The 14,338-nt window shown below is 39.6% G+C and overlaps 1 protein-coding gene across 3 annotated transcripts in view; it reads left to right on the top strand.

Moving 5' to 3' along the window:
- Positions 1 to 14,338, top strand: part of TPK1 (thiamin pyrophosphokinase 1) — a 309,265-nt gene that overhangs the window by 188,961 nt on the left and 105,966 nt on the right. For all 3 annotated transcript variants that reach the window (XM_042043467.1, XM_042043466.1, XM_042043465.1), the window contains one exon: positions 10,931 to 11,077. In XM_042043467.1, coding sequence (XP_041899401.1) covers positions 10,931 to 11,077 — 147 coding nt within the window. The remainder of the gene's footprint in view (positions 1 to 10,930; positions 11,078 to 14,338) is intronic.

Below are 14,338 nucleotides of genomic sequence, written 5' to 3'. Positions count from 1 at the left end.
ATAAGGAAGCCAGCAACTGTTCTCTCCACTTAGTCAAAGGCTAAATATATTTGGAACAGAAAGCGTGAGGTTACTACAGGTGATGTACTGTTCCCTTTGTAACCACTGATTTTGCTCTGTTTGTAACTGTGTCATAGGAGATGTGATTCTCCTCCCCCTCTCAGCCCCTTCTGCTTTGCAGGAGCACAGCTTCCCTGAGAGCAGCTATTGCTGATGTAACTGCCTCCACGCTGGGAAAGTGGTCAGGCTACAAGGACATATCATTATCCTCAAGACTGTCATACTTGCATTGACAGAGTCTTGGAGGTGGATATTGTAGTGGGAAATTTTGAGCAGTAATATCTTTTGACATCAGGAATTTTTTTGCAGTTCAAGGACTGAGAGCTCAGTTTGTTGCCTGAGATTTTCATAAATAACTTGGGTTTGGGGTTTTTTGGTTTTTTTTTGCTTGACACATGATTACCGTGGTGTTTTGAAATTTCCCGTAAGTTACAACTGGTTTTATTACATTCTGTTTAGTTAATGGAATGTAAGTTTATTGTTAAGCATATTAAGAAATTTGTGCTAGTATGATAAATTTTAACTGCAGATTATAATAGAGCATTTGTTACATCTCAAATATGGTTTCTTTCCACTAAATTGAGATGCCTGTCAAGAATGACACGTTTTTAGCTATTGTAGAGATAGTTTTATAAAAACTTCTAGCAGTTTTCTACATTCCTGAGTGTAAGAAACACTGGCTTTAGAGAGCACACTTTCATAATTTCATGAACTGCAGTGATCTGGTCCTTAAAGCAGAGGGTGAATCAATCAACAAATTAACTTCTCCTGTGGCTTCTTTTTTTATCCCATTCAAAGAAACTTATTTAACCTAAGTAGTGCATATAAGAATGCTTCTTTACTGGTTTTGGATTGTTTAGGGTTTTTTGCCCTGACATACTCACTCTTTTTGTAATATTGTATGGCCTTTGAATAGTCAAAAGAAACAGTGAAATCGTGATACTGGTCAAAGCTTTTGAAGCTGTCATGGCTCTTCCTCTTTTTTTCTTTTCCTTACCTAGAAAGGAGTACTGGGGGCAGGGGGGAGAGGAAGGTATTAAGACCATTGGAAAGTAAAAGTGTGCAGCTGGTACTACACAGAAATGGTTTAGCCTGTAGTCCTGAGGCCTCATTGCTTTCTGCAGTCCTTTGTCTTTTCCTGACATTTAACTCTGCACCTCTTTGCTGACACCAGTGCTTTTCAAGAAAGGGCAGAGTGGCTTAGAGTAATTTAACTCTTAACAAATATTGTGAAAATGAGGCAGCCTGGTAACATTTGAAAGGCCCCCCCAGTATTCCCACTGTAAAAAATGGCAGTAGCACAAGCTCAACAAAAGTAGGGACGGAGGGGTCTTCATAGGAGAGCTGCCCTGGCAGCCAGGCTTTGCTGGTTCTGATGCTCATGCTATTCCTTATTAAATCACCTACCTTTTACTTTGCCACTGATGGGGGATGGTCTCTTCAACTTGCCTAAAGAACCCATTGAGTTTCCCTTTTAAACAACTGAACAGCTAAGCACTGAACAATTAAAGCTCAATATTTTCTGCAAATTAAATGTGAACATAAAATGTTTACAGCTGCACAAGCGCCTCCAGTTTAAGAAATCATGCTTCATTTCTTTTTAAGTGTGTGGCTAAATTTATATGGTGTAGAGGGCAGTGTAGAAAAATAAAATACATTCTGTAATTACTCAGGCTATGTTTAACTTACCTGCTATAAATACTGAACCTGTGCTGAAAAGGAAAATTGACATCCAGATCGTAATGTACTTCCTTCAGTATAAAAATATGTCCAGCCTCTTAGAAACAAATGTATAAATTCAAGACTTCTTTCCGCAAGTCTGCACTCCCTTAGAAAAAAAAGTCATTCTGTACTGCCCAGGTATTCAGTGAAATCACTCAAAAGAGGAACCATTCACAGAATAGGGCCTGAGAGACATAGGAAAAATTTTCCATCTTTAGTTTCAGGTCTTATATCTATCCCTAGAGTATAATAGGACAGGTTATTATCCCCTTGTTCATCATGAAGATTAATGTTCAGACCAGCTGAAAATACTACTGTTCTGTTGGGACCTATCGGGAGATCTTCAGACCTGTGTGAACCCAAGTTTAAACATTTTAAATAGCAGAGCTAACGCCTCGCCCTAGCTGGGCACATGTGCTTCAGGCTGTTCAGTCCTCTGGGATGCTGCTGCGGGAGAGTGAAGGCCCTCCAAAGCTCTGCCTTACATCTGACGTCTTTTATACAGACTTCACTGTTAAATGTTACAATGGGAAGGTGCCTGAGTTGTTACCCTTAACTCAGATGAAACAAACAAACAAAAACGTGTATATCTATATATATATATAGATACATAGTGGAAATTGAAATTTTTTAAGTTTCTGTATTTTTGAATGGAATGTTTCCCCTTAAAAATCTATGATTCTTTCCTTAAAATTTGACATCCAAACTTAATATGATGGAATTTAAATAAAACTAGGCAAAAAGTTAGTTTTAAAGAAAACTTAACTGGTTTGGGAAGTCACAAGAAAAGGTCTCAACCCTCAATAGCGTTGAAGTCGGTGTTCCCTGTTCATGGGGGTGTTAGTGCCTGTGGGCTGCTGGCAGAGCATTTCATATGGACACCCTTGGCTACAGAAATTCTACCCTGTTGCCTCACAATATCACAGGTTTGTTTAGCTTCCTTTGTGGGCTTTCCAAGGGTCCTGGACCAGCATCTGGGCAGGAGCTGAAGCACAACCACATGAAGGTGTGGGAAAGGAAATACACATCTTGTCTTCATCTCAACCTTCTAGAGAAACAGGCACAGTAATGAGCTGTCGGGTTTGTGTGCCCAGGTGATGGTGGGGTACAGGTGTGTCCATGAGGAGAGGCACAGCCGAGTCCCTCAGCCCAGGCAGGGAGGGGTGAGGGGAAAAGGGGGACAAAACAGCCATGTCAACCCCAAGGGGAGAGCAGAAAGAGGGGCTCCAGCCTCCAGATTCTCCTGGAGAAGCCTGGGCAGAGCAAATGAATCTCTCCTGAGGGAGCTGCAGCCTGTGCAGAGGAGCCCATGCTGGAGCACGTATCTGCCCATGGAACATCATGGTGGAGCAGATATCCACAGTGCAGGCAGTGGAGAACCCTGTACCAGAGCAGGTGGATGTGCCCTGAAGGAAGCTGCAGGCTTTGAAGACAAGCCCACGGAGGAGCAGGCTCCTGGCAGGAGCCACAGCATGTAGGGGACCAACAGTGGAGGAGTTTGTTCCTGAAGGTCTGGATTCTGTGGAGAACATGATAAGGAAGAAGCAGCAGAGAGGAGATGGTATGAACTGACCACAGTCCCCTGTTTCCCTGTGCCAGTCAGGGGAAGGGTGAGATAGAGGAGTGAGGAATGAAGGAGTTAAGTTGGGCCTGGAAAAAAGATGGGTGATGGAAAGGTGGGTTTAGTTTTGTCTTTTTTTCCTTCTCTAACTTGATTTTAATTGGCAATAAATTAAATTAATTTTCCCCAAGTCAAGTCTGTTTTGACTGTGATGGTAATAGATAATTATCGATCTCCTTGTCCTGACCCATGAGCTTTCTCATCTTATTTTCTCCCCCTGTTCTGTTGAGGAGCGGGAGTGAGAGAGGCTGGGTGAATGCCTGGCAGCCAGCTGAGATTAACCCACCACAGAACTGTGAGGGAAATCAGAGGGACATTGCCAGGGCTCATGGAGATGTGCAAAGGTACACACACTCTCACTGATATAGGATATATATCCTGTTTGTGGGCTGGTAGGCAGAACTTACAGATCCATCAGGTCCTAAGTAGCCAGGGACCCTCCTGTACAAGACTCTTTCTGCCAAGCAGGCTGCAGCAGGAGCCACAGTCCAGGGAAAGGCTCCCTGGTTTGGATCATGATCTGTGTCCCATGGGGGAAGAACAGAGCCTTTTAGGGAGACTCTTTGCAACAAAGAGCCTCTTCCCTGCACAGTGTCTTTTCCACCTGCTGGTGCTGCAGGACTGGGTTAACCTCCAGCACAGGCTGCAGTCTGGCCCTTGATGAGGGTAGTGGGATCCACATGGGATGAGGCATCAGCGCGGGGGGTGGGGGCCATGCTGGCTGGCAAGCAGTATGTTGTACTTGTGTTGCCCTGCTGATCTTGTGACAACATGGAAATATGTTGGAGGGAGGGAGAGGAAGGCTACTACAGTAAAGACTGACAGTCGGAGTTAAGTGAAATGTGAAATACAAAGCTCACAATGAACAGATTCTCTTGAAGATTTTTTTCCTTTCTTGAATTGTACATTGATGAGAGTTTGTAGTTAGTTTGTATTTCCTTATTTTAACTCCTGGAGGCAGTATTCAAAATGATTAAAACCACAGCCTGTGCCAAACACAGCTGTTGGCACTGGATGCAAGTGGCTGTTAGACCACTGAAGAGATTTGCTAGACCATTTTAGTATAATCTTTCAAGGGCCTTTCAGATTTCTCCTAATACAAATCCAGGACTTCCTTTCTTAGGGATATGGTGGTTTAGTTATTGATTTCACACTTCCATGGGCGTAATACCACAGTGCACACTGTGGATGACAGTAGTTCAGTTATGGGAAGAGAAAGGTTAGCCTGATGCTTGTGAATGTTTTTTCATACCGTTTTAAAAGATGAGAAGATTTTATGATTTTTCAGAAGACAACTGATTGATAGTCCTGGAATCCTTGTTCATTCACAAAATAAATGTGTCTGGATCAAAACCAGCACACATTTTCCTCCAAAGCATCGGTAAACAGATTGCTTTAAGAGTTCCAGTGTATTTCTACCTACTCAGAACAGCATGGTAACAGTTAGGAGTAGGGAAAAACCTTTCACCCAGAAAATCTGAGGCAATAAGGAGTTCTGGTGACTGATCTCACACACAGAAGGAATTCTAGAGCTTTGCTCCAGCTGACTAGCAGTAGCAGAGCAGGAGTTGTTGGTGTCCCCTCTCTACCTGAGGTACAGTGAGCACTGTTTGACCAAGATCATACATAAATACTCAGTACAAAAGCAGGAAGTCGAATTCAGATTGCTTGGTGTCGCTGTGGTCCGCAGAGACAGCGAGATGAACAACACAGAATTCAAGTCCAGGATAGAATGGCGATTATTTAATTAATTACAGACTCATTTTTTATAGCTTTGTTCACAAGAGTGGTATAACATTATTGGGTGCTTGACCATACACCTCCCAGAGTGATTGGTTGAATGCTATGATACCCATTTCAAAATACTTTCTTCAGTGTGGAAAACAAGACTGTGCATAACAAGTTTGCACCTGTGAGATAAAGTCATGGTTTACAAAAGCCTCTACACTGTTTACAGCTAGCTTGCGTGAGGAAGGAGACTTTCACAAGCAGCTGTAAAAAATAGGAAAATTTCTCTGACAGCTTTTTCAGCATCTGCAGCTTGGGATCCAGCAGTTCACATGGATTTTGTAGATTAGGTTTCTTTAAGTAATAAAGAATTAAGTCAATGGTAATGAAGTTTATGTTCCCCAAAACTAATGCTAGATTATGTTATATACACTCTCAGACATTCCATTTACCTGCGAGAGAGGGCAAAGCCAAAACTTCATTTTTTGAAATGAAACAGTCATTCAACCAGAGGTGTAAACACAGGTCAGTAGTAAAACCAAGCTTAAGATGTTTCCAGCAACTCAAGTCTATTTCTGGATTCTTTCTCATTTCTATCTTACCATCATGCATGTTTCTTGCTTTAAGCAGGCAAATGCAACCTGTTTGCATACTTATTGTCATTACCAGAGAGAATTAACCTCTTATTTGAAATAAAAAGCATTACAAATAGCAAAAGCACTTGGGTGAAACTGTAAGAAAATGAAGATAAGAAGCAAGAAGTGTTTTGTGAGGGAGCTGGAACAACCTAATATATAGATTAGTGGAGTCAGTGAGGTAAGGATGAAGCTGATTGAAGGTTATCATCTCAGGTACACAGACAGGATGGCAGCCTTTGACTGAGAGGTCTTGTTCCCAGGAAGAGTCAGATGGCTGAAGCAACAAGAAAATTCTGGCTAAAGTAAAGAGGATTCTACCTGAGCAAAGTTCAGATGCTACTGTGTGGTTCAGCATATCATTCCTACAGAAATGAATGTCATACATTTTATGTAAAACACTGACCTAGGGAGCCAGTAATCAACTCAAGTGGACAATATCTTGCTGCATATTTAACATTGGATTATGGGATTTTAGTAGTTCATTAAATTTACATTGCAATTTTGAGTATGATATAAAAATATTACTTATCTGGCCAGCACGAGAGCTCTGATACAGCTATGGGAAAATGAATTAAAATCTACTCTGACCCATTTGCTATCAAGGGAAGTGCTTGGTGTGTTTTAAAGTCTTTGGTACTGAATCTGATGCAAAGACCAGAAAATAATTTAAACCACATCCTGAGCTGACAAATTGCCTTGTGAAGAAGAAAATGCTTTTCTTGTAAACTGGCCAAAATTGATGAAGTGACAAACCAACAAAGCAATAGTAAATGTACCATTCACACTACTGCTTAATTGTTCGTTTTTCAACACAATATACTTCATACATACATATATATATTTCAGCACATGATAAACTTCCAACATACTATACATATTACTAGAATAATTTTGTTGTCTATGTGATATTCCTTTAAAAATTAAATTAAAGGAATAGTCTTATGATTTATAGAAAACTAAGAAAGGCTGCGGGAGATGAAAGATTTCAGTAAAGTGAGAAGGTGCTAAAACCCCACCGTGTTCCAATCAGGTATCTAACCTGTAATTGGCATACTAATATCTTGGATATTACCAATGGATGGTCTCCATGATCTCAGAGCGGGGGAGGTTTAGTCATGACTCCAGAACTTTTACAACATCTCGATTACTCTTGCCTTCCCTTTTTCCTTTAGGAGAGATATTTTTTGCAGTTCGTTCAGTGCTGTTGGTTGTTGTCGGTAAATTTGTTGCCTTTCATCTACCCACGTCCCTGAGACTTCGGCATGTTTGTTTGCAAGTTATCTGGCTGAAAGTGAACTCATGGGGAAGAAAGTACTTTGAGTTGTCTGTCCTCTCCCTGGGGAGAGGATTTCTTATCAGAGATAATGAGCATGGTTTTGAAAAGAGTGGGCATTGTTGGCTGTCAGTTTGAGCCATGGACTTCACTCTTATATGTCATGATGATGCTAACATTGCAAAGCTAGATATTGCACTCTTTTCACCCACTTCAGGCAGTTCCCAGCTTCCTGTGTCCTTAAATGCATGTTCCTCAGTCATAAAGGGAAGATCTTCTTTGTATTTAACCCATTCATTCTAGAAAGAGGAATGGCAGCTGGGACAGCTTTCACAGTGTTTAGCAAGCCTGCAAACAGGCTTTACAGCAGGTTGTCCATTTCAATAGTCTCTGTGAGAGTGGAAGCAGGAACCTGAGAAACTTCATTCTGATGTGGTAGGAGCCTCAGCTCCCCATGGTTACTGCACCCTCTAAATTACAGCTTGTGGGAGAAGGAAAAAATACGTCCCTGAATTGCCAGCACAAACTCTTACTTTATGCTTTCCTTCTCCTTCTAACTGCCCTGCTCTTTGGTAGTGACTTCTAAAACTTTCTCAAGACATAGTAACATATGGGCGTATCATTTAAAGATGACTGGATCCTACCCTTAGATCTTCAGCTATTTCTAAGTTAAAGCTTGATAGCCTTTAAAGATACTCTGTATTTAAATCAGGTTATAGATAGTCCAAGAGAATGTGGCTGCAATGATCTAAGCTGTTCTCTGTAGTTGTTTATGATTTTATGTCCTTTTTTTTCAAGAAACGAATGACACAGTGTGAAAACAGATTGTGTAAGGGGACTGGTGATGGGGCATTTAAGTGAAGCATGGATATTTCAATTGAAGTACAGCGTGTGGGTCAAATGTTGCCTGCTGAGCTCATTAGCAGTAACAGGATTAATTCTGTTGCCTGTGGTATGCAGGAAATCATAGTACTAAAATGAATGGCCTTTCCTCTCTGTAGTGTGGGAATATCCAAATGTCCAGTTCTTGAGTATTCACTTTGTCTTAGGTTCTGGAATGACAAAGAGCTGTGTACATGCTTTCCTGGCACATCCATTTTCTTAAGTGCTTGGCAGAGTGAGAGAAGCAGTGATTGCAGGGAAGGAACTAATTGTTTTGTTTGTGATTTTTGTGTTGTGTTTTCTGGGGGGTTTTCTTGACAGAGGTGATAGCTTTAGGATGAAAAGGCTCTTGAGGTTTTGTTTGCACTTAGCCTTTCTGTGGTTTTTTTGGTTTTTTTAAATAAAAAAAGTATGACTACCTAGACCTTCAGATAAAGGCTATAAAAGTCCTACAATGTCTGGATGCCTGTCACTTCTGCCAGGATTATCCAGTGAAAGGTGGTACTGTAAACTGTCACAGAAGTGCAGAATTTCAGCTTTTCTGTCTATTCCTCTCATACTCCGGCTGGGTTTCTTTGCATACCTGATACATACTTGTGTTTTTCATTTTCACAATCCATGCAAACCCTAAATAATAGATATATTCCCTTTTCAGATATCTTTATTATCCTTCTTCCAACACACCTCAACCCCATACCTCTGGTTTATGAATGCCTTTTCAACATGTCTACTCCATGCTATATTGGTTTTATTTTCTTCCCTTTTGGTAACCAATCCACAAGACTGCACTGTTACAATTTAATAAGGAGTAGGACTTTGAGTAGGATTCTGTATTACTTGAAAATATAAGAAGTATTTTTTTTTGCTGCATTTTTCTTCAATGGCAGTGCTCTGGCAGTCTCTGCCACAACTGCAGTTACTGAGCACATCATTGCTTGGGCTGGGTCCTATACTTCATGGGAAGTACACGTGAGGTAGTAGTAGAGCAGGGGTTCTCTGACATACTGGCAGTTTTACAAGGGAAAGAAGACACATTTGGAATGTTACTGCATCATTTCAATTCCAAGTCAAAGGAACTCTGTAATCCCTTCATTCTTACCTTTTATATTGTACCAATCATCAAAGCCAAAAGAAACAAGTTGATGTATGGTGAGACATGTGCAGTAGTTGCTCAGTTTCTTGAAGACTAATCTAGGCTAATATTTAAGCTTCAGTCCCATTGCTTAGAGGAAAAACAGCATACATGTGGATCCTGATCCTTTGTCAAGCCACCTTAAGTTCACTGTGGTTCCAGGTTAGTGTAGCAGATTCTCCCTATGGCCTCTATTAGGGAAGGAGGGGAGCATTTTAGTGGTGGTTGTCTGGTAGGGGACTAATGGGTGTTGGTGGGTCTTAGTAGTAGTATTATTTTCAGAGAATTGATCCGCCCTTTTGACTCACAGTCATTACCAGTCAAACAAAAGCAGTTTGTTTCTAAAGTGGAATCAATAAAAGGGAAAATATCTTATGATAGTATAGCTTAGCTGGGAACACATGCTTTTTACCTTTTGCTATTTTGTCTTCTGTTTAAGGATAGGTTTTCCTGCCGTTCATATTCTCTTGGTTGTACATAAGGTCTGTGTGATCTGGAATCTGCACAGAAAATACATCCTGTCAGCAGTACAAGGATAGGGTTTTTCGTTTCAGTGTTTGCTGCTAGTATAATGTGTTATATTGATCCACTCTGGCCTCTGAAGAATTTTCCTGGTGCTGATGAGAAAGATGGTATATCTCTTCAAGGAAGGGAAAGACCTTAATTTTCATGCAAAACAATATTCAACAGAATCATAAAGCCCTAGACCTGGTAATAAAAATAGAAGCTGATGCTATTAATACATCATTCCAGATACACAGAGCACCATTATGTGGCTCCTGGGTTGAGTAAAACTTCATGTAATCACACAAACCATAGGCTTAAGCTCTATAAAGTTGGAAACTTAACCAGATGGCCATAGTCAAAGCAGCTCCTAAAGACTTCAGAGCTGCAATGTCTTAGGGCCCTAGATATGACTTAGTGTTAGCTTTTTAAAATACAATTACTGAACATAATTGATCTACATTATGGAAGTAATAATAATAATAATTTGCACTCAGTGACTTTTTATTTAAGGACCCAAAAGCTCTTAACCAAGCCTTTTGAATACTCCCTTTCTGCTTATAGGAAATAAAGTGCTCAGAGTCTTGAACAGCTGTGTGACAGAATTGAGCAAGAGCAACTCCATGGCATATTGCAAGCAGTCAGGCGGTGTTTTCTGTGTGTCAGGGACTGGGACTGGAGAGTGCTCCTGTGGCTCTCTGTCCCTGACAGCTGGTATATCTCTTCAAGGAAGGAAAAGACCTTAATTTTCATGCAAAACAATATTCAACAGAATCATAAAGGTGATGTTCTAGTCACTTGGGTTGGAACTTCCTATACAGTAGTACTTTTAATCTTGAGCAGGGCCAGCCTTTGAGCAGTATTGCTTGTACATTGAAATGCTGTGTGGCAGGAATGAGAATGACACATAATGGCCTAACCTGAAATTTCCTTTATTCGCTCTGTGAACTGTGAGTATAATAATGAAATGATGTAAAGAACTGGGGATCCTATGGCTCAGATATACCACACTTACCTGAGGAGCTTACGTATGGAGTGATATATCTTAGACTCTATATATTCGGGACAGACAGGTAAGTACCTTCAAAGAGTGGCCTGTGTTTTAGGGAGAATGGTTATGTCCTTTTAAAAAGTATCACATGTTGGCCATGAATTAATGGTGCTTTAATACTCAGCTTAAAAATCACATAATGGTATTTATCAGTAATGGGAGTAAAATAACTGTATTTGACATTTGCTTTCTATAGTCAGTAGCTATTTTTTTCTTTTCTTTTGTTTTTCAAAATGTGATTTTATTGTGGATTTTCAGGGTCTATTCCTGGGAGTTTTCTTCGTAAGTCTTTTAGACTTTTCTTCGTTCTGTCTTTTAGATCGATGTGATTGTGACTTTGGGCGGACTTGGAGGACGGTTTGACCAAACAATGGCATCAGTAGAAACCCTTTTTCATGCAACAAATATCACTCCTTCTCCAGTGATAGTTATCCAGGAGTGCTCGCTGATTTACCTGCTTCAACCTGTAAGTGTTGTGAAAAGTTACTTCGTAATAAAGCTGACTTTCCACCCACTCTGACACGATAGGTCTTGCACCATTAAATGCTCATTTTCTCAGTTGTGTTCTGTAGGGTCAGAGCTGAAATATAAAATACATTGCAGGCAAGTGGACAGCAAATGATGGGGTCTGAATTCCTCTTTTGGAAAAGATTGTGTTTAATTTGTTCAGGATAGATTTGTTTAAAAGGGGAGAAACAAGAAAATCAGAAAGTATAAAAACTGAATTGGGTAAATAGAGGATATTGATTAGAAATGGGAAAAAAAAATTAACCTTTTATATTAGATTCCAGTAAGTCTAAATTTAGCACACAGCCCTTTTGCATGCTGAGTAGCAATAAGGATGTCTGCAATAAGAGGAGCAAAGAAAAGATGTAAGAGGATGTTATGAGGGAGTTCCTGACATACACATCAGGCAGAGCTCTTATGCAGTCCAAGTGGCGCAGTTCATTTATGATGGGAATCCATCTAGCATCAACAAGGGAATTTATTTAAGATGTGTTATTTCTGTGGTTTTTCAGATGTGTTATTGCATTTATTGATTCATAAAACAACACACACAAAAGATCTTGCTGCTCTTTTGCTTTTGAGATTTAAATTAAAGGCAAATCTAAACATCAAACACTGTTCTAACAGTGTTTCATTTATTTTTTGGAAAATATCTTTTCCCCTTGGCAAGGCTTCTAAAAGCTTACCTAAGTTTCCCAATTTCTCTTGGAAAGCTTATTCCATTAATATAAGTAACATTCACAGGTAAATTTGACACAACCTTGCACCAGATGTGCTTCATTGTAATTTGAGAAAAGCATTCATGAGGTTCTATGAGAATATAGATTTAAAGCCACAGGGACAGGTGCTCTATTAAAAATTTGAAGCATTGTGTCTGCAGGAAAGGTGGTAGGCATAGGAGCTCTTTTGCCAGTATGATGAGGAATTACTCTGATCATTAGTTGCACAGCTAAATGGATGGAGGCATCAGAGTGAAGGGAAAAGAGAAATAAAGGATAACTGCGGTTACAATCTAAAACTGAGGAGTAACTTGCTTGTGATTGATCTGTGAGTGCAGTACTTCACTGACCACTGTAAATTTCCTTTAGAGTGTTTTTAAGAACATGTTGAAGAGCTGAAATAAAGTGGACAATTTCCAGTTTAGCTTACAAAACTCTTGCTTGGACTGGAAAGATTTCTAATTATTTTCATTCATCTTTTCCATAAGCGGCTTTCAAATGCCATGCCTAAGGTTGCTTTCATGAGTCTTCCGTGAATAATTAAACCCTTTACAACTTGAAAAAAAAAATCATGATCTGTGCATTTTAAATAGAAATAGGAGGTTGCTGATTGTTTTGTTTGCTGGAAACTTCTTTGTTCTCTTTTTAATAATGCCATACAAAAAGCATTTAATATTTTTTTGTAGATGGGCAGAGTTCCACAGGAAACTTCAAGCTGTTTCTAGCAGCTTGAAGGGGCAGATATAGGGGTAGGCCGTTTAAACAATATTAGTGCTAACTTCAACACAACACTGCTTTTCATTGTTGGTTTAAACCTGTCACTGTCAGCATCTTCAGTCAACTGAAGTGTGGTACCTCCATATAATAACATGAATCCTGAATAGTTGTTTTTCCGTAAAAAAGTGAGTAGTTTATAAACTGAGAGAAACAAGGATCCTAAGCTTGCAAGTACTCTTTTTTTTTTTTTTTATGGAGTTCAGCCTGATATTTTTCTCTTGCAAACAGCCACAATCATGACATTCTCTTTTTTCCCCCTCCCCCCTTTGTAATTTAAAATCAGGGTAGGAGGGAGTTTAACACAATGGGAGACCCACTGACTGTTCGAGATGCAAGTCTGGAAACTGTGCAATAAATGAAGCAACATTTTGAGATCCAATTGCTAATGCAAATGATGAACTTGAGAGCATGTTGTTTTTTCTAGAAATATTGATGGAAAACCTTTCTCTCTTCAGGAAGAAGAATCTGATCTTTATTGGATTCTTTTGATAAAATATATGAGCAAAACAGAATTATGTTTTTGCTTCCAGAAAACGTTAACCTTTGGTTCAGTATAGCAAGAGGGTGGTTCTCTGTCATGTGTACCTAGGCAGAGTCTAAAATACTTGGCTACAGCAGATAAACTGGTAATTCTTTAAGAGCCCTAGGAAGAATACCAAGGGGAGTAACAAGTCAAGCTGCTGAATTTATAGTTACTGGTGCAGAAACTAAGAGGAGGACGGTGTGAGTAGGTATCTATGGACACCAAAAATCTATTAATTGCTTTGAAATTGTTACAGTGTTGGTATAGAGGGTTACAGTAGAAGAAATACATCAATATTTAATACACTTGTAAAGGGCCCACAGCGTTGCAGGAAACATGCTTACAGACTTGCTAAAAGTCTTCAGGGTGGTAAGAGGAAGAAAGCAAGGACAATGCCTGGTTTGGGTTCCAGTGCAGACTACCAAGCAAGGTGGACCAGGTAAACAAAGCCTTTTTTCATCAGCCAGTAACTTTCTGCAAGTACTGAATGTAAGAGTAATTAGAACTTTGAGTACTGAGGCATTTCTTGGGAAATAGACAGACAGACAGTGCAAGTTTTTGAAATACATCGATAAAAATGTTTTGGCATGGAGAGAGAAGAAAACTGTAAGGAAGTAAACTCTCTTATGTTCATTTCTGACCTTTAAGGATGAGCTCCTGTAAGGAAAAGAGAAAAAAGATGGGAATAATTACATCCCATAAATACCTGTCTCTGTGATCTCTATGGAAGAATTGGGTGGGAGGCTGAAATATAGATATATAGACTGTAAGTATGTAAATTTAGATAAATGAATTCCAATATATGTCAAACCACTAAACAAATATTTAAGAAAAGAAAGCAGGCATGAAATGAGTTGCACCTATGGAAGGGCTCAAACAATGAGAACATAATTTGTAGCTACAGGATTTATAAATTGACAGTGAAAGATTTTCTCTTGTCTGAATGAGAAAGGAAAACTAATGACAAGCAGCCTAAATGAGCACTTTTGCTCAGTCTTCACTAAACCAAAATATTCCTTTGAGCAGATAACCAACACAGTTAAAATCAGTATGAAGACTTTAAATTGCTTCAGAGAAAAAGCAAATAAAAGAGTAGCTGCCTTTGATTCTGTCAGCTCCAAGGGCTGTTACTTTTTCTGTGCCATGGAACACTAATTAGGATAGGAGTCAGAAACAGGGAGGCTTTGTAAGAATTCTAGGA

The sequence above is a fragment of the Corvus kubaryi genome, unplaced genomic scaffold (assembly GCF_017639235.1).
Source record: "Corvus kubaryi isolate FWS band 111438036 unplaced genomic scaffold, C.kubaryi_AGA036_p1.0 37398, whole genome shotgun sequence".
In the NCBI taxonomy this organism is placed as follows: domain Eukaryota; kingdom Metazoa; phylum Chordata; class Aves; order Passeriformes; family Corvidae; genus Corvus; species Corvus kubaryi.
This window is presented reverse-complemented; position numbering and strand designations above follow the sequence as displayed.